Raw genomic sequence first — 21,118 nt, 5'->3', positions numbered from 1 at the left:
CGAGGCCATGGGCATCCTCTTCGCCCGGATGCTCTCCTCCCTCTTCGGCAACCGCGAAGCTCGGATCCTCGTCCTCGGCCTTGACAATGCCGGGAAAACCACCATTCTCTGTGAGTTTCGGCCGCCTACCTTCCCGCTGCGCTGTTTCCTTTTCCCATTTTGTTTGTTTGTTTCAGATCGGCTGCAGATGGGCGAGGTGGTTTCCACGATACCAAGTCAGTGAATCTCATAGCTTTCGGCTTCTCCCTATGCGTTATCTTTTTTAGAATTTGGATATTCGGATTTTGCTAATTGTTGGACGCCATGCGCTGTTTCTGATTTGTTTCAGCGATTGGATTTAATGTGGAGACTGTGCAATACAACAATATCAAGTTGCAAGTCTGGGATCTGGGTTCGTTGCCCTCAACATCTGATTTCATTTCTCTAATCTAATTGCTTTTGTGTTGTAACATTTGTGCTCATTAAATTGGCGCTAGTTACTGATGAAATTCTACCAAAATACGCTTGCGATTGATGCTAATAATTGTTTGGTGTTAGCACTTGGAAATTGTTTGGCTAAATTCTCACGGCATTGAGAATGTGATGCACAGGTGAGAGCATAACTGTCATTTGAGGTTTAAGCATCTTAATTTTTCAATTTCATACAAATACAAGGTTTATTCTGAATAGAGGATTGAGTAGCTTCCGAGTGTGAGATAAATTGGAGTGACAATCTAAGATTATAATTTTAGAATATGGTGCTCAGCTTCCTGGATGTACAACATGGTCATTGGGTTACAAGATGGTGGTACCAATTTTATGAAATTTGACCATGCAGAGTGTAAATGCTAAGGGGTAGCAGTTACATCATAACTATGGGAGGGATGTCATTGCTGTTAGACTTGTAGAAAACCAGAAGTAAGTTTTTCGCTGAATTTTTTACCATTTATTTGTTCCTTCCATGTATAGCTTCAATATGATAATTGTCATTTGACTCATCTTGAGTTGCTTTGGGAAAAATTGTTAATCTATAACCCATAGGAAATAGTGTCCCTTTTATTGGATTGTCCTTGATATTTACTATTGCATTGTAGGCTGCATGATGAATTGGTCAACCTTGTTTCTAACCCCATCCAACTCTTTGCCCTTTTTACGAAGTTTAACCATTTTTTTCTTGTTGATTGATGTTGGCCATGGTTGGCATAGCTCCATCGACTCTCATGTTTGAGCTTTTTTTATATTATTATTTGTTGTCCATGTTAAGCGGAGAATTGTCTTTAAAGAAAATAGTCCTTTAAGAGTTTAAAACCCTTCAAATATTTGAGAATAACAGATGCATCTATAAACTGTTAATTGGTGGTCTTTTCTTATATAATATATCTGAAGCCAACTTCCTTTATGTTTTACAAACTCCTTTTTTTTCCCAAAAATGTTTCTTGACTCATTTGCCATTCTGTTTCTGTTTCTGACTTTATTTTTTTAACTGAACAGGTGGTCAAACAAGTATCAGGTAGTTCCCTTCCCACTTTCAAGTTTTTTATGTACTCTATTTATTATGTTTCATGTCTGTTTGCCAACTTATGCTTGTTTCTACTTGTCCATCGTCGAATCCTTTCCTATTGGGATTTTATTTTTACACTGCAAGGGACCTTTATTCTGCATATCTTCCTCTGTTGATTTCCTTAATTATATCATTGTCAGTGTGATGAAGCATTATATATTTTGGAGTACAGAAAAGTTCAAATAATATTCATATTACTATTTGTTTATGCAAGTAATAAAATTGCTCACAGTACATATTTTTATTTCACGACTCCTTCCAAGCAACCATTATCATCATCAAATTGTGTAAGTCTCAACTGTTTGGGTTCAGCTATATGGGTCTAGAGTCCAAGATATCCTAGAATAAGTGATAACTGACTATTAATATGAACTTGCCTTGATGGAAAATGTATTGAGCTGAGTCATCTAGGCCACATGTACATTGACATGAGTTTCAGATATTGTTTCTTTGTTTTTTTTAATGTTTATTTGTTTGTTTTTATATTTTCAGTTATACACTAATGTACCGATGCAATATAGCTAGTTACTATGACTTCTTTTATCTTTTATATAGACCATATTGGAGATGTTATTTTCCAAATACTCAAGCTATCATATATGTTGTTGATTCAAGTGACACTGATAGACTCGTCACTGCTAAGGATGAATTTCATGCGATCCTAGAGGTATGCACCTTCGTTGTTTGTCTTTTAATTGGTTCAAACAGTTTTATTTTCTTTTTGACAAGATATTGTTAAGATGTTTGCTGGTCCACTCCAATGTTTTTTTTTTGTTGATTATTTTCTTTTTGTGGTGCTGGCAAACCTTGTCCCAACACCTAAAATGCTTCATTACTTGCTATAATTTCCCCTTCAAATTTCCCTAAGATTATATATTTGTTAAATTGAAATTTGAACTAGCAATCAATTTTTAACGTTATCAATGATGATAAATTCTTAATTTGCATGATGCCCAAGATACAATCTCGTTTTCCAACACTTATTTTATTCAATACTTGACCCAAACCACTTGCATCACTCGAATAATACTTACCATCTATTTAAGATTGATTCATTAAAAAGTGAAGAAAATAAAATCCCTTCATCAACAGTTTAAACTGTTAACAAAGCAACCTAATCTTTCAAAATTTTTCATTGTATTCTATTGACTGTTAATTGTTTTACATTGCATTGGTTTTTGACATTTTTTTAGCATTATATCTCAGATGATATTATATTGATTCTTGTTTTTCATAGGAGGAAGAGCAAAAGGTGCAGTTATCCTTGTTTATGCTAACAAACAGGTGAAATAGTCTTGGCTTGTGAATTAGTTGCCAAAGTATCTAAAGAAATTAATTTTGAAGTTAGGAGGGGAAGAAACAGATAGGCATGACTTCAGTGCTCGTTAGCACAAGTCCTGACTGAAGATTTCTTTTTGTTGATCTTCTGTTAATAATATGCAGGATCTCCCTGGCGCTTTGGATGATGCTGCAATAACAGAAGCCTTGGAACTTCATAAGATCAAAAATCGGCAATGGGCTATCTTCAAGACTTCAGCCATAAAAGGAGAAGGGCTATTTGAGGGATTGGATTGGTATCTTTGATTAATATTTTAGAAGTTCTGGTTAATGTTCTGACTAACAAACACCAGTAACTTTTATGCAGGCTTAGCAACACCCTTAAATCTGGTTGAGCTAAATTTTGGTAGAGTATGCGCAATGCCAAAGCTGCTTGTGATTAGGTGTTAAACCCACATTCATTTCTCATCCTGCTGATTCAAAGTTCAGTTAATGGTAGATGTTATTCTATGCCCTTACACGCAAAGGGATAGCAGACACTGGAACTCATAGCTGCCTATCTTTCTTTCAAGTGAAACTTCATTTTGAAAGCTTGATATGATACACTTGACTGGAGTCTGAAGAGGCCTCCTATTGCTGCAGCCCTTCTCTGGTAACTCTCTTGCAGCTCCATTACTTGTATAGCATTCGAGCAAACCATTGAGGTATTAAAAATTAAAATTTTCATATTTTTTATAAAAAATAACAGAAAAGAAACCTTTCTGTTTAAAAATATATCTCAAAAATTAATTATGAAAATAATCTTCTTTTTGAAATTTTGATTACAGTAGGCAAAAGAAACAAGCTTCTTAAAATTTTAAATCGACAATTATTCTTAAAATAATTTATTTTTGGTTAGGAAAGTATTTGTACCTTTCCACATTAAATTTTTTTATGAATATTAATTTCGATATTTCTATATCTGGATTAAAAAAAACAACCGAGTAAATAGACATTTTCTGTGTATCACCGGTCCCTTTCCTTTTGTATTTTTCCTACCAACTTGCTGCTAAGTGCTAAGTGGACAGCTCGGTAGCTTCGAGCAAGCAAGCCATCAAAAAGGGCAGGACGGCAAAGAGGAGGAAGACCAGTGCGGCCATGGCGTTGGCTTCTTGCTTCCTCCTTCCTTTGCTCCTCCTCGGCATCGGAGGCTCAGGAATCGTCTCCTCCCTCCCGAGTGCAGCCGTGCAATCGCTGGTCCACAAGCGCAAGTCATCTTCCGGTCAACTTCCGTTCGCCGCCCACTTCTTCCCCCAGAAAATCGACCACTTCAACTTCCGCCCCGACTCCTCCCGTGTCTTCTACCAGAAGTACCTCCTCAACGCCTCCTTCTGGGACAAGGGCCCCTCTCACTCTGCTCCGATCTTCGTCTACACCGGCAACGAAGGCAACATCGAGTGGTTCGCCGAAAACACTGGCTTCTTGCTCGATATAGCCCCCAAGTTCAACGCCCTCCTCGTCTTCATCGAGGTAATCGACAAGCTACTCGTGCGTGCGTACAGCTTAGCCGGCAGATCCCGCTTTAATCGTATGAATTCTATTGTAGCATAGATTCTATGGTGATTCCATGCCGTTTGGGAAGGATTCGTACAAGTCCGCCGAGACATTGGGGTACTTGACTTCCACTCAAGCGTTGGCAGATTATGCGGTTCTTATCAGAAGCTTGAAGCAGAACCTGTCGGCAGAGGCATCCCCTGTTGTGGTCTTTGGTGGCTCTTATGGAGGAAGTATTACACTTTCCATCAACTGAATCATTAATAATGCATTGCATAATTCAAGTGGTCCACAGTTGCAAGAGTCCTGCATGGTAGGGATAACTAGAACCCTACAATTAATGAACAATGGCAATTGCAAATTTATATCATATGGCAATTGAAACATTGTTTTCATTTCCTCTTCTTGCAACATGTTACCTTTATTTTGTAGGATCTGTGGTCTTGTTAAAGATGAAACTAATATCATAAATGGCTTTGAATAGTGCTGGCAGCTTGGTTCCGACTTAAGTATCCGCATGTAGCAATTGGGGCTCTGTCTTCATCAGCCCCAATCCTGCAATTTGATGACATAGTCCCTTGGAGCAGCTTCTATGATGGAGTGTCCCAGGACTACAAGGTATTTGTTAAAATCTACCAGTCTTTTATTTACTAAGCTTTAATGGTCATATTCATGGCAAAGGACATATTATTAGAGGTGGAAATTGGGCTCACGTTCTTGAATAGCTCAGCATGAAACATGTCGTGTTGGGTCAGGGGCAGTCCACTAGCATGCAGGTCAGACTTGGTATGACCCCATATTGGGCCATGTCAATGACGGCAAGTCTGACTGGTGCTAGGATAAGCAGGCACGACTTGATCCAAGCCTGAGTCCAATGGACTCAACCTGACACGACTCAGTTTTGGTTGGGTCCAGCACAACTTGATCCAGACCAGGCCCTGCAGAGCTTGATCTATGTCATGTCAAGCCTGACGCTAACCAAGCTAGGTTGTCCCTATCTCAAGCAATGCCTAGGTTATGCTCGTGCCTTGGTAGTGTGTGCTCGAGCACAACCCAATGACAGCTCTACATAGTATATCTAGTCACACTTCTTTGCTTTTGGGTTAATTGCCATTTTGCAGGATGAGAGTGCCAACTGCTTTGAGGTAATTAAAAAGAGTTGGGATCAGTTGATGACAACAGCAGCTAAGAAGGGAGGAATGCGGCAACTCACCAAGAAATTTAAAGCTTGCAAGTAAGGAGTTTTTAAGTGGAATATTTGTCTCAAATCAACAACAAAATATTCAATTTGTTGAGCAGTTTGGATGAATTGATAATGCTAACTTCTAATCATGCTAAGGGTACATGCTAGTTTGTATTTTTTTTCCCCTTGAAGGGTGAGATGCATTGTTGATCATTGAATATCAATCTATTACTGCTTATGGTTGATGGTAATTATCCATAAAAGTTCAACTGCTATGTATTCCACGGCCTTCAATCTTTAACACAAAGGGAGTACCAACCAAAAAGCTTTGCTCTATTGATAGTAATGACTAAATTCATTGAATGGGGCATTAGGACATCAATTTACAAACAAGGCTATTGGTGGAAATATGGTTTGTCTATTTATTAATTATAGACAAATAGTTGTCCTACAAAAATAGGAAGTCTTCTGTTTTTGTCTTATTTTTTGTAGTCTTGATGGCAACCTTTCAGTGTAAGTCTTGATGACAGCCTTTGGTACACGTACTAATAGGAAGTGTGCATTTGATTTTATTTAAATCACTTGTTGCATTGATCTAAACTGATGAACCTGATAGTAACACCATTTTGTTTGAAGAACATGGTGTAGAGAAGAATGAGTTGATGATACAAAAGTATGCGATAGCTACACCTTTATCTTGCAGTTTTTAGTCATTACTTCTTTCTCACTTTCTTTCCTGAAAAAAAATTCCTCTTATATCATCTAAGATGAGTTTATTGTATTGGACTAATTGGGGCAAGTTGTCATGATCAAATTGCAGAACCATTCAGTCTGTATATTCTGTGAGAGACTGGCTCTGGACAGCATTTACATATACAGCAATGGTTGATTACCCTACTCCAGCCAATTTTCTGATGCCTTTGCCTGCTTATCCTGTTAAAGAGGTAGTGCTTTCAGAAGAATTCTATACATCTAATCTGTATGCATTTACCTTTGACTTCTTGTCAAGCTACACCTACATATTATTTTTCCCACTCCACTCTGAAACAAAAATATGAACTGTCACTTAAAACAGAAGGAAAATCCCAACTGAGTAATGTGAGTAAGATTTGATCCCAAGGCCATGGCCAACTGAGGTTGCCAGAACCTTTCATTTTAGTCTCGTAAAAAATTATGATAAAATGACTTTTATTACTGTCTTTGTTCCAGTTTATTCTCACAGCAATTACGATATTTTCTTCTGCACTAACTTGAACCTATTTCTTGACTCGCAAAAGATGTGTAGCATTATTGATGGGTTCCCAAGAGGAGTTGACAAGCTGACCAAGGTCTTCTCAGCTGCTAGTTTGTACTATAACTACTCAGGCACACATTCATGCTTTGACATAGAGAATGACAGTGATCCCCATGGCCTCAATGGTTGGGGCTGGCAGGTAAATTCTTGGTCACCTATTCCATATATTTTAATGACATCTTAATCAAATATTGTTAAAAGTCTATTTTCATTTTGCCGACTCTTAAAAATTATCACAGTACAATTATTGCAATTCTGAGTTCACATTTTGCACAACCTACAAGTATGCACTTAGAAGATTATAGATGGGCAACTCAATAATCAGTGCATCCACAGCTACATAATGTGTTGAATTTGATAATGAGATGGATAATAAAGTTGAGTATCATCTAAAAATTAATTGAAGAAAATATGCAGATAAAGGGATGGATGAAACAGGATATTGTTGTTTTATCCAAATTTAGACTCTTGTTTCGTTTACAAGTGAATCTATATTTAGTAATCAATATGTGGAAGTCAAGAAGAGCTTATGACAACTAGATATGGAATATGCGACATGAAGAAAACACTTATATCATCATAACTTCTCTACCCTTTTGTTTTTTACCTTCGCTTTTCTGAACTTTATTTACTTCCAATTCCTCAGGCATGCACAGAGATGGTGATGCCTATGACTTGCTCAAATGAAAGCATGTTTCCTCCGGACTCGTATTCCTATGAAGCATTTGAGGACCAATGCAAGGCAAAGTATGGTGTTCTACCTAGATCGCACTGGATAACCACAGAATACGGTGGCAATGTGAGACGATCATTTTGTCGATACGACTCTTCTTTTTTCCCCTTCCACATTTTTTGAGTATTTGTTATTTGAAGAATTTCCCAACACATAGATGCTCAGAAATGTTCCTGATGACTCCTATTATTAACAGAGAATTGAGCTAGTATTAAAGAGATTCGGAAGCAACATCATCTTCTCTAATGGAATGAGAGACCCATGGAGTAGAGGAGGGTAATTAACTAATGATTCTACTTCAAATGAAACTTAAATTTACAGTTTATTTGTCAGTAAAACAATCTTGTACTTGTATCAATTGTTTTACAGTTTCTCTCATAATAGCCATTGAATCTCATGCAGGGTGCTCAAAAACATATCATCCAGCATCATTGCCCTTGTCGCACCACTAGGTGGGTCTAAAATCTGGTCGCAGAACTTACCTTCTACGAATAAACTCAACTAAAAAAAGATTTTACATCTTTTTTTATTCAACAAGTGTTCCATTTTCTTTCAGGGGCTCATCACGTGGATCTTAGATTTGCCACAAAGGATGATCCAAATTGGGTCAAGGAGCAAAGAGAAGCAGAGATCAAGATTATTCAATGGTGGGTCGATCAGTACCATAGAGATTTAAAAGAGCCTTAGGAAGTGAGCATCTGGGGCTGCATTCTGATCGATGAAATAACAAGAATGTTTATCTACAAGAGGGGCCTAGAAATAAACACACTAGGAGTTAAGTTCTGGCCTAATTTGTAGCATTCTGATAAACCCACCTTTATAATTCTGTAGTTGCGGCCTGGCCATAAATTGTGGCGGCTGACGATGGCCGCGAGCTTGCGGCCGGGTTGCCATGAGTTCTGCTGGCTGTGAGTCGAGGCTGGCACGAGCTTGCGGCTAGGTCATGAATCATAACTGCGAGATGGTGGGCTGATTGAAAATTACAATTGTAGCAGCTACGAATCATAAGTTTACACTAAAAATCAAAATAAAATCATTAGACGATGAAACTAGAGACCACCAAACATTGAGAGAGATTAAGACTAAGCAGTCAACTGCCAAAGTCGGTCAAGGAATCCTTAAGCAGTATTATCGGTCAGTGGCGAACCGTGAAAGTGATGAAGATTGAAGAACAAGGGCCGACCAACCGCCCTCTCGATGTTCGAATCATCCGAACTAGCTAACTTTGCCGGCCTCCATTGACCCAACCAAATGCGACGTCAACCACTGAGTCTGAGCAAGCAGCACGCAAAGGTAAACAATCCACAGTTGTACAGAGGAGGAACAGGCAACTTTCAAAGTCTTGGATGGTTGAGGAATCCTGAAAAATGGTGAAGATCGAAGGGTAACTAATGGAAGAACCAGTTATAAATAGTTCACGTCGAGCTTCCGCCATTGCAGATCAAGCATCAGGCAGCGAATGGGAAATTGTCTCTCTGCATCCAAGTGCCAGCGCCAGTCGGAGAACGACCGAGTCACGCCGGGGAGGAGCAGGAGGTGCGAGGAAGACGACGGCGGAGGAGCGAGGAAGGGCTGTGGCCGTTGGGTTGCTGTCGTCGACAGGAAGGGTGGAGATTTCATGGACGGGGAGCACAGAAGGATGAATTTTGAAGCATGACCACTGCGTTGCAGCTGTATTCAGTTACTGTTTCACAGATTGTAATATACTAAGAGCTTAGAATGCTAAATGAGTTTTTTATATATATAGTTTTTAATATGTTACATCGAATCCATAATAATTCCAACTTTTTTATTCAACTTTTTAATTTCATAAACCTCTTGAAAATTCAGTTGATATCCAAAATATTATTATATTTAAGATTCCAATTTTAGTTCTGTTATTGCTCTTGAGTGAGTGTCTTGCTGCATCTCTTCTTGTTTTTTAAAATGATTAATCACCAAAGTAAATAATGCTTCAAGTGCATAAATGACGTTACATAGTGATAATAAAAATTAAAATGGCTATAAATGTTGCTTTCGACCAGGTCTTTCATAAGAAATAATAGATTTACATTAATTACATTTCATTTCAAGAAAAAAGAACAATCCAACTCAAATAGATCCTCATCTCTTTTATCAACTCCAATGGACAATGTATTAAGTATAGTGTAGCAAGCTGAAACCTTGTTATATTTTTGAACTTGAGGGACAACAGTGAGGAACAAATTGTGGATAGTATAACTTGAAATCATCAATGTACCTCTACTGGTGCCTAAGAATAAAATGACAATAATGATAATTTATGTCAAAAATTTCCCACTGCAACATCAACACCAGGAGATATGTTTTCAGAATTGATGGCAATCTTGTATCCTTTACAAATTCAATGCTACAAAACATCATTACGTCAGTTTTCTTCCTCCATGGAATTTGAGTTCATGCACATCAAGTATGTAGCTGTGTCACATGAGAGACATTCGACTTGGAAGGGAAATATTCATGCTCATGTTACAGTCCTCGTGACAAAATATCAACGTCGACGCTGTTCTTATGTATTACAGATACACGATACTAACTATTGACAATTTCCATCGTATTCGGAATCAAGATGCGCCCAAAACCCACATGACGGTGTTTGCGATATCATGTGGCATAAATGTGCAGGTCCAGAGTCATCGTTGCTTATTCGGGAGACTCACTGAAAGTAACTGGGAAGTTTTTGGCTGCTGCTTCCGTTAGGTCACTGCTCAGGAAAAGAGATTATGGTGGAATATCATAAGACAGTCAAACTTGTGTACGAAAATATAAAGTGATCGTGTTTATGGTAGAATGAACCTGTCTGCGGCTTCAGTTTTGCTGATCCAGGTGATGTTCTTTGATGCCATAAGGGAAAGAAAGTCAGCCAGGTCAGTTTTGCTCCATTTCTTGCACATATCAAGCAAAAAATCATTGAATTCCCTTGGTTCCTGCATAAACAAAGATGCAGTACATTTAAGTGTGAACTTTAATCTTCTCAAGTGTAGAAATAGTTGAGCAAAATAACAAGCACTTAGGACCTGCTTTTTAAATTTTTCGATAAATCATTTAATATAAAAGGATAAAAGTACTATAAAACAGCACTTAATCAATTATCTCCTGTGTTTTTTAGTCATTTAGTTAAGAAACACAGCCCTAGCCAGCTTGCCGCTACGGGTAATCTTACTCTTTTCTTCTTCCCTCTCTTTTCTCTCTCTTAGTTTTTGTTAGCTCCTGTGCCGAATCTAGTGTCGTGCCATCGGCAAATGCAATGGCAAATTTTGCCTGTGGCGACCAGCACGGCGCTTTAAATCATGCCTAAAAGGATCTGTAAATAGTCTCAAGTGTAAACATTTAATAACTGAGGTCTAAGAGAAACGAGTTTCAAAAATTAAAGCGAGCGACATAAGCAATCTTTATGACTAACTAGGAGGATTTGCTTAATGATAGTTTTACCTGCTCAAGAATACAGCCTTCACGAAGAGCTATCAAACATTCAATGGCCTTTGGATATGAATGTCCTTCAAAAGAATTTTCTAACAAGTAAATAATATAACTTTTCATATCTTTGATAGCTTTACTAGTCCATTTTGAACTGTCTCTACGTTTCATCATAGCTTCAAAATCTTGTACCGGGTTCAAATCACCAATCTTTTCTACATTTGTTGAAGGTAAGTCCTTTACCAGACTAGCACTCTGAATCTCAGGAACCTCACCTTCCTTACTGACTTCCTTTTCATCAGAAACAGATGGTTTTCCCCTCCACGCATGTCTAGATAACTTCCTCTTCTGTAAAGAGATATGCTGTAATTAGGACATTAAGTAGTAAGAATTTGATTAAAAAGTATTGAAAAGAGTTATAGACCTTTGAATTTTCCTTCAGTTCAAACTGCTTCTCAAAATGGTTAGTAATGGACTTGTGTCTTGAAAGAATATCAAAGTCAGGTTCAGCTATTTTCTTAAGACTACTATCAAGTTCAGGTATGTCCGACCCTGGATCCTTTGATTTCAAATCAAGAAAGTGATAAAATCGCTGAAACACATATATCATGAAGGCATGATTAGATATTGTGGCATGACATATATAACATATATCAGAATTTGAACAGTAAGATATAGAGAGGTCTAATCTAATGCTGTATTTGCTGAGAAAGGAAATTAAAAGAAACGAATTGAGAAGCAATAATCTCCTGTTTACTTTAAAGAAAATGAGAGGAAGTGAAGAGGGAAGTTCAGAATCAAGTTCCTTCATTTTAATTTTGTCCAAATCAAATGGAAAAGAAAAGATGCAAAGTTGGCTTGCAAATTTCAATTGCTCAAATTTTCAGTTCCTTCTCTGTGATACCTCCAAGTTAAACACTGAGGAAGGAAATGAATTTCTCATTTCCCTTTTCTTCTTTTATTCAACTTAATAATTTTTCTATTTTCTATCCTTCAAGTAAACAAAGCATTAAGAAGAGTTGACAAACCACCAAAACTGGATTTGGAGTATATTCAGGCTGAAGCAATTCTTTTCTGTTAGAAGATGTAAGATCCAACATCTTAACAAAGTCATCTGCTGCTTCTTGTTGTTGCTCATCTGGTTGCGATGATGAGAACTTGCTCAGTGACGGAAATTGAAACTCTCTAACATCTTCAGCAAAAGGAAGCACATTGAAGTAAAATGAATCTGGCTGGTCAAGTAATCAATGTTTATTATTATGGCCTGCTGATCAAGATATATCATAATATAATAAAATTTTCAGAATTCAGGTTTTAGAAGATAAAGATAAGAAAAATCTCACTATCTTATCCACGGATGACAAATTGGGTGTTAGAACCCCAACAACAACATTTCCTTGACCTTCTCTCCATACACAACGCAAAATTGCAGACCTGTTTTTCTCCTTCATTGCTCTAGCTATAGCTGAAACTGCAATGAATTGCTTTTGTATTCCCCGGCTCCGGAATAAAGATATAGACATCCTTCATATAATAGTGCCTTCACAAAGACAAAACATGTAGTAAAGAAGATATGCATGCATATCATATATATATTATGCCTATCATCTACATGCCTATCATCTCTTTCATTGAACAAAGCATATGTCAATTAGCTTTGTTTGATCCATGAAGTTACTCTACCAAACTTCACTAATTGATTTAACTAAACTTAAGGACTTCAACAGGATATGCTGTCAACAGACACAGGCCATCATGTCATCAGACTCCTTATATTTAAAAAACATATATATTACCGTGATATATTTGAAGCCTTTGTAAATCCTAAAAGCTTCACACTCTTTTTAAGTTTGAATTTGACTGCTTCCCATTCAGAAGCTGATATAGGAACAACTTGAGGGCCATAACTATAACCTTTAATTCTTTGCTCCGGGGGAACAATTTTATCAGGATCCTCTATTATTTTATATTCAAAATCCACTTTAACCTCATGTGTTGCATATTTGTCACTTGAAGGTGCTTCATCAGAATACTTTTTCAATGTAGGAAATTTCTCCTCAGCTGTCTTTTTATATACCCAGACCTGCAAAGACAAATCAAGATAAATGGTAAAAATTAAACATAAAACTGAACTTTTAGAAAAAAAAATCAGTGCTGCAACCGCAAGCTTCATTCTAAATTACAAGGACACAATACCAAACAATAAGATTAGAAAAGACTAATCCACGAGGACCCAAATTCAAACAACTACTCAGAAAGGGCAAAAAATTATACAGAAACCCAACCAATATGCATGCAATGAAGTTTCTTTCAATGATTCACCTTTTTTGAATGGAGTTTGGAGATGGATTGTATATTAAAGTCCAATTTGGTGGCACCTTGGTAGATCAAAATTGGAAACCTAGAAAATGATAAAGGTAACCTCATCTAAAAATAATCAATTTGTACATGTTTCTATGCTGCTTCCTTGAAGATGTTCAATTTTCACCAAACTTACCACTAGCAGTTTGTTTTTCGAAATAAACCAGTCTTCCTCTCTCTCATTGTAAGCTGCCTCTATATTCAATCAAGGCTTTGTAAATATTTATGAACAAACTCTTCATATTTACTAATACAGAGAGATGAATTTCCAGCCTCCATTTCCCTCAAAAAATCAAGTAGTACATGGAAATATGACAAAAGAAATTTACCAAAAACAAAGCTAACTGGTTCATTTTTTTTCCAGGCAGAAAATTAAGATAGGAAGAAAGTGCACAGTAGATAGAGTATTACTCAATTTAGGAAGAAAGTATACAGAAGAAAAACAGAGTATTCCACAGCAGAGGAAGAAAGTGTATGTAAATAGAGTCATTAGTGTAGGAGGTAAGTTAAAGTCCAAACAAAGGTAACTGGACTTATTTATCTCTGATTTACAAAAGCATAAAAGATAGCATAGATAATAATTATGAACAGTGTGTCCAAGTTCAAGAAACCTACCAACAGAACAATGTAATGATCTCACCTTAATCTTCATTGTCGAACTTAGTTCCAAGTCTCCTCTGAATATTGTGACGGGATTTATCTTCCGTGTCTTAACAGCACCTAACAAAGATGTTGTGCTATCAATATGCACTATATTGGCTACTGCTTTCTGTGAGAATTGATTGAGGAGTTTGTCATTCTCATCAATGACACGGTGATGTTCAACACCCCATAATTTTTCTCTGATAATTAGACAGTTCAGGCTTATGCCTTGAGCATTCATCTGATGAGCAATAGTTGCTGCCTGATCCACCTTCGTCCCTTCATAAGGTTCCTTCGTAGCACATTGTGCATTTGTGATGAGATGAAGACATTTTTTTAGTTTTTCCTTGGGATCAAATTTCTTTATCAGCATATCCATACCAACCACAATGGCATCCAAAACTAGGAAGTAGTCAAGGATCAAAAATGCAATCAAACTGAACCTATTTCACAAGACTGATAAATCAATAGTAGAGTTAAGATTATGTCTTAAGAGAATAAATGCAACAATAGCCAGCATAATGATGCCATCAAGATTGTAAAAGACATTTCCAAGCAGCAGGTGGTCAACCCAATACCCAACACATGCATATGTGGGTAGTCAGAATTAAAAATGTTTAAAACATTTATATTTATACAATGACTAACATATAACAAATAAATTATACACCCAATCCATAACTCAACATTATATATATATATATATATATATATATTTATATATATATATATATATATATATATATATATATATATATATATATATATATATATATATAGTCATACAATATAAAACACATAATATTACATTGTAGAATACGACATAATATTATAACATAGAATAGGACATATTTATTAGTAGCATTCATATAATTATATCTAAAGTGTTCGTCACTTGAAAAATAAATGTTTAAGTAAACAATTAAGTATACTTAGTTTAATTTTCTATTTTCATTTTTTAGAAAATAGAATTTTAAAATTAAAAAAAAAGTATATTATCATTGATTTTTTGACATTTATTAATTTCTTAAAGGTGAATGGTGTCGTAAAAACAATGATAAATATTTATTTTCTAAAAATAAAAATTGAGATACGAAAATTTTCATAGACCAAAGAAGGGTGTACCAATCATAAGAATTAGTCTTTTGTACATACAAAAAAATCATCACTAATTGCTCATCATATTCTTGATCATCAAATGAACTGAACCATTTTTTTTTCTTTTTAACTGCATAGACAGTCTATCTAGACCACACCAACTGCCCAAAGGAATTGCATATCATATGTGCAATCAGGTCCCTTATCTAAAATGACTTAGCAGCCACATATTCACCATCATCAATATAGGTGTTGAGTGTCAAGGTAAGGAGGATATAAATGAAGAAACTAAGTATTAGAGTATTCTTCTTAAAGAACAACATAATTGTTTCCAATAAATTTTATGGAAATTAAAAAGGCTCGAGACAAGGTCACTTGTTGGTGTTCATGTGATGTCCAAATCCAATGACCACAATTTTCCTAACAAAAGAAACAAAATAAATTTGCAAAAGATCAAAGGATAAGTTTGATTGTTCTTATAAACATTTCAACATTTTAATTCTAATTCTTGATCAACATTTCATCAAGTTAGCTTTAAGATCATAAGAAGTAAATAAAAAACTTTGAAATATAATTACAAAGTCATCTGTGACAAAATGAAACTATAAGAAGTTTATTTGATTCGACATTAACCAACACAGTAACAGTTATGAAACTTGAGCAGAAAGATATTCAAGCAATAATGAGAAAACTTCCTCTAAAGAGCAGAATTTGGATACAGTCTCCTGGGAATGTCCCTCTAGGAAGATTTAAAGTTTCCAGATCAGCTTCATCCACAACTCCAATATCACGTAAAACAAACACATGTTCATATCCACCAACTTCCTTCTCAAGCTCATTGTTAGTATCTGGAAAGTTAATCATGAAATATACTGAATAGAAGTAATGAAGTAAAGATTCAAAAATAAAGATGAACAAACATTACACATCGATGTGAAGAAATCAGTAATTGGTAACATGAGAAAGGCTACTTGATGAAAGAAAACAAAAAAGGAAAAGTAAAGTAGCGAAGGTTTAAGGCTTCCTTTGGCCAAATGAAATTAGAGTAACAAAGCTTGTAGAAAATAAAACTTGAGGTGGCATCTTAGAGGAAAAGAGTGTACTAGAATAAGCTTATCTTTTCCTATTTCACTAATGGGAAACATCATTTTGCTCAACAAATTATCTCTTTTCACAAAAATCCCTAAAGTTTCATTATCGTCAAAAATGCCTCCCGCAATTTAAACTTTATTACAAAACACCTCCAAAGTTTTAATTTATCAAAATGACACATTAATTCACTTTTTCTTACAAAATGCCCCCTTACCCACCGACTCCACTTTAGTAGGAATAGTAAAGCATGGGGGCATTTTAGAGGATGTGAGTAGACAATCAGTTTGTGATGACCAAGATAGATCTAAGATATCATCAGGTGCCCTTTCAATTCATGTAATGGGATTTCCTCAATCTTAAATATCTTCTATGGAATGAAAACAGGAGTTGAATTTTGACATTTTCCTTTCATTTGGTGAAAAGTTCATGAGTGTAGCAAATCCAGCTGGAGACGATGGTGTTGACGTAGACGATCTGTGTGAAGGGTTAGGAGGCGGCCAAAAAACTTAGCTTGTTCATACGACTTTTCCTTTCTTCCGTGATTACTAACGAAATAGCAGAAAATGTTTGGTGATGGAGACAGGTGCCTAGAAGACAAGAAGATGGCGGTTAGTTGCACGGCGGACAAGCAACTTTGGGGCATAATAGACCTAGGTCATATGGAAGTAGTGGCAGCCAGATCTAGGTTTGAGGGAAAAGGATGATAGGTTTAGCAAAAAAGAATAGTTTAAGGTTTTGGGGCAAAGTACAGTGCTAAGAGGTGGAGGCAGCATTAACCAAGATTTAAGGTTTAGAGAAAAAGAATGGTTCTGATACCATGAAAATTGTATTAATTGAAAACTTATCACATACATGGGATCCTAACTAGATAAAATGACTTATTCTTCATAAAATAAATAATTTTTCAAATAAAAACCCTAAACACTCTATCAGACTTTTCTGACCAGACTTATCTAAAAAAATTTAAACAAAACTAAAAAAACTAAACAAACTTTTATTAAAACTAATCATGCTATCGTATCCCATAATTTATATATATACAAAATCTTGTTTTCCCAAAGTAATCCATTTAAATATTAACAAAAATGATAAATTGATACACAAAGTGAACAAGCAAAAGATTAACCAAAATGACATCAAGCAGCAACTCACTGCATAGCAAAATCGGAAGACTTCATTTCCAAGTGGCATTAACCATTAGATCCATCAAGAAATATGCAAAAATGATCTAACTTGAATGTGATAGCATCTTCATGTGTATTGGATTTAGTAAGGATAACCCTATATGGAATTGTGAAATTATTGTTTACACCATGGTATGTTTCTCAGGATATGAACCTGTTAGATCTACTAAGCAGTATGCAAAAAATGATTAAAATTGAATGCTACATCTTCATGCATATTGGATGCCATAAGAATAACCCTATATGAAAATTAGTTAAATTATTGGCTAAACCATGTTGTGCTTTTTCCCGGCTACAGAGATTAAAGACAACAGTTGTAGCAGCTTTAATATTCATTGCAACAATAACTTTGAGATACTATCAGCATTTGAAATCTTATGCGGGTAAAAGCACCTTTAGTTCCAAATAGAACTATTCCAACCAGATCAGATTTAGCAAAAATCAGCTGCAAAAGTTAGAGAAAAATCAGTCAAGGATCTGGATGTGATTAGGAAATCAAAGATATAAGCATGAATTACTGAAAAAAAAGTCATAGAACAGCCAAACAAGGGCAATAGGGTCATATTTTATTAGATATTGTTGGAATTACTATTTCAAACTGAACATGTTTAGTGACATGTTAAAAGGTATTAGCCCAAATATACTATTCAGTTCCAAGATGTTATAATTGTGTTCCTACAGTGTAAGGTAATAGTCCCTCTTTAATGAAAACTATAAATGGCAGCCGGTACACAAAGTTTCTACCAATGCGGAGTCCCAAGGAAGCGCCGGACCATTGGATCTATAGTGAAAAATTATACAATCTTAAATTCCTAATCTAACATGACATGAGCTAGGATTCTCTACATTAATCACTTAAAGGAAGGCCACTAATTTAATATGATGCCACAACCTCCCTTCATCCTTCTACCTTTGTGAACCCCCTAATTTTCTCTCCTTAATTATTTTTTTTGTTGTTGTTCAAGTTTTCATAAACTCTTATAATCTTAATCACCATCACTCCTCATCTACCTACTTGAAGGATTCTTAGCCATCTACTTGGGGCCCAATTATAATCGCATAATAATCCCAACCTCTGTCATCTACTTGGAGCTTATAAGCACAGCATTTTATATGCCTCTCGTGATTGCTTTCAAGACCAATGTCTCTTCTTTGATGGTGCTGCCAATGAGCTTGCTTCCCGCATCTTATATGGATGCTCATTCGCAGCATCCCATCATGGTACCATCACAAGAAAAACTTGTCATTTGCTTCCCTTAAAGATAAGTAGAGCTCTCTCATCCCCTATCAGAAGGAAACCTAATCTCCTAAACCTCTTCCTCAAGGTCCTCTATTTGTTTGTCTCTCCTCCCTAGATCTAATCTCTATGGTCCTCTACATATCACTAGTTTTGCAATCTCAAAAGAAGACCTAGTTTCCTTCCCAAACTCATCTAAGAGGCCTTCCAGCATGCACTTTTTTTTCCTGTCGCCACTGTAGTCATTTGGTGATGATGTTGCTCTGCCAGTTATGTATTTACACGTCCTGCAGAGATGGACATCCAGACATGTCACTTCCTTTACGCTCCATTACACTCCATGCATGATAATTACCATGATAACAAAGGTGCCTTCTACCGAGCCTCTTAATCTACTTCAGCTGCTTCAGTGTTGATAGTCTCATTACCTCTTTTCCATTCAGTGGAGAAATTGACCAATTTCGGCCATCTAAAGGGTTTTCGTTGCCACCCAATCATTACTTCAAGCAGGACAACAATTGTTATCAAGTCACCTAAAGTGCTTCTGCTGCTGTCCAACCATCTCTGGTGGAGAAATTTGATCTCAAATCGGCTAGTACTTTTGTTGTCTCTCATCTGGTGTACACATTTATAAAACTTTTCTACTTCGCCAAAATCTTTTTATTCCTTTAATGGGGCTTTCTGTTATACGGAGAAAGCTGGACATATACAATATCTACACTCTACCTTGAGCAACTTGACGGGATATTAGCATAGTAATTAGATGTGAAATAGGTTTACTGTCTATGTGTTAAATAGGTTTAATCTCACCTCTTCTATCTAGTTGTAGGATGTTGTAATTGAGTCATATATATGATGTAACCATACCCTTCAGTGAAGAATAGTAGTAAATATTTAAACCCTAATTTTACAGATACAATAAAACCGATCGAATTAATGTATCTAAACATAACTGAAGAAGCTTTGACTATAATCCTCTGAAGATTTTAACTTGCCTTCTTCTGTACGAACATTGAGCAAACTTTTCCAACCTCCGGAAGGACGCTATGCATCGACGGACCAACATCAATCAGAAAAACCACCGCTTCCTGCAGAAAGCAACACACGATGAAGGTAGAAAAACATGGAGCATGCCATTACGACCAAATTTCCAAACCCTAACTCCACAAAGCGGCAACCTTTTTGGTCTCAGACGCATATATGCATGCTTACAATCAGTAAGAAATCCGAGTTCAAAAGACTGATTTAAGTCCGACTTCAAATAAGTAAAAAAATGAAAATTTGAATTGAGAAGTAATTCACGCGAGGACTAAATCCATAACTGACACGAAGATGAAGGAAGCAGGGGAGACAAGACATGATTTTGATGGGGAAAAAAAACAATAATATGAGCATTCTACTGGAAGAATAGCAGAACGGATCAAACGTCGATGAAGATCGAGAATGTTAGACTGAAACAGGTAGTAGCCACCTTGTTACGAGCCATTGTGCAGAAGGAAGAGGCGAGAAATCGACCAGTGAGAGAAGGAAGACGCTACTTCAAATGAGAAGAGATCAAGCTTCTCGGGTACGCATCGTCTTTCTCTTGTCAGGCTGCCACATTATTTCCGTTATTGTTAAAAAGGCCCTCAAATTTTCTTTTCAAATTATTATCTAATTTTGGCAGTTTTAACTAAAATTGTTGTAGTTGTAAAAATAGTTCTAACTATTATAGTTTAGAATAATTTTCACCGAAATTACTTTAAACAATTTTAACTAAAACTACTCTGACATTTATTAAAATTATTTCAATTTTAATTTTAATTAATAATTAATAATTTTGATTAAATTTATTATAATTATATTATAGTAGTTTTGGAGTGTCAATTCGAAAGTATCAAGTGAGTTCGGATTAAATTAAATCTGATCGAATTAAAATAAAATATTTTTAAAAATTTTAATCTAAATTTGATTTCAATCCGAAATTTAAACCCATATAACTCAATCAATCCAAAAATTCTAAATTCGAACTTGTATAACTCAACCAATTCAAAAACCCCAAATAATTTTTTAAAAAACTTCTTTTATTATTTTTCTATATAATTATTCATTTTTTTTCTTAATATTTTATTATTATCCTACTAATATTACATAAAATATTTTAATTTTTAAAATAAAATTTTATTTAACCTTAAAAAAATCTCTGACTCTAAATAAGAAAAATCCAAATTCAGAATTCTCCTTATCAAAATTCAATCCGAATTTAATTCAATCTGAACATGATCCAAATCCAAAACCCCTCAATCCTAACATAATCCGAATCTAAAATCTCTTGGTCATAATTTGATTTTTTTTATTGAATCGAGTTAGATTGGCAGATCAAGTCCATTTTTGACCCTCTACTAATTTTGGTCAAATTAGAATTTACAGTGATAAATAGTTTTGACTAAATTAATTGTAATAAAATTATAACAGTTTTAAATAAGTCCAAGTAGTTTTAATCAATATTGGAATTTTACATTTGACATT

At 35.6% G+C, this 21,118-nt stretch overlaps 2 protein-coding genes and 1 pseudogene across 2 annotated transcripts; 2 read left to right on the top strand and 1 right to left on the bottom strand.

Moving 5' to 3' along the window:
* Positions 1-7: 7 nt before the first annotated feature.
* Positions 8-3,336, top strand: LOC141838385 (ADP-ribosylation factor 1-like; annotated as a pseudogene).
* Positions 3,337-3,839: 503 nt separating this feature from the next.
* On the top strand, positions 3,840-8,600 carry LOC141840865 (uncharacterized). Its single transcript, XM_074728947.1, has 10 exons — positions 3,840-4,327; positions 4,404-4,584; positions 4,836-4,969; positions 5,473-5,585; positions 6,355-6,478; positions 6,812-6,967; positions 7,475-7,627; positions 7,758-7,837; positions 7,964-8,013; positions 8,118-8,600. Exons 1-10 carry the CDS (start codon positions 3,956-3,958, stop codon positions 8,246-8,248), a joined length of 1,494 nt encoding a protein of 497 aa, XP_074585048.1. The 5' UTR covers positions 3,840-3,955; the 3' UTR covers positions 8,249-8,600.
* A 1,285-nt stretch (positions 8,601-9,885) lies between these two features.
* LOC141838800 (ATP-dependent DNA helicase 2 subunit KU80) lies at positions 9,886-20,181 on the bottom strand. Its single transcript, XM_074726382.1, is given in 13 exon segments — positions 9,886-10,283; positions 10,376-10,506; positions 11,012-11,344; positions 11,421-11,588; positions 12,025-12,228; positions 12,340-12,474; positions 12,476-12,536; positions 12,793-13,079; positions 13,998-14,401; positions 15,817-15,945; positions 17,767-17,818; positions 19,606-19,698; positions 20,082-20,181. Coding segments are annotated over 13 exon segments (2,073 nt in total). The 5' UTR covers positions 20,097-20,181; the 3' UTR covers positions 9,886-10,222.
* Between the last annotated feature and the right edge of the window lie 937 nt (positions 20,182-21,118).

This window comes from Curcuma longa, chromosome 11 (genome assembly GCF_044706935.1).
Source record: "Curcuma longa cultivar G26 ecotype Majalengka, Jawa Barat chromosome 11, ITB_CL_G26_1.1, whole genome shotgun sequence".
Classification (NCBI taxonomy): Eukaryota; Viridiplantae; Streptophyta; class Magnoliopsida; order Zingiberales; family Zingiberaceae; genus Curcuma; species Curcuma longa.
This window is presented reverse-complemented; position numbering and strand designations above follow the sequence as displayed.

Coding starts and splice junctions, on each gene's coding strand:
- LOC141840865 (XM_074728947.1), top strand. CDS start 3,956: ATGGCGTTGGCTTCTTGCTTCCTCCTTCCTTTGCTCCTCCTCGGCATC. Junction 4,970..5,472: donor GAGTGTCCCAGGACTACAAG/GTATTTGTTAAA, acceptor GCCATTTTGCAG/GATGAGAGTGCCAACTGCTT. Junction 7,838..7,963: donor GACCCATGGAGTAGAGGAGG/GTAATTAACTAA, acceptor AATCTCATGCAG/GGTGCTCAAAAACATATCAT.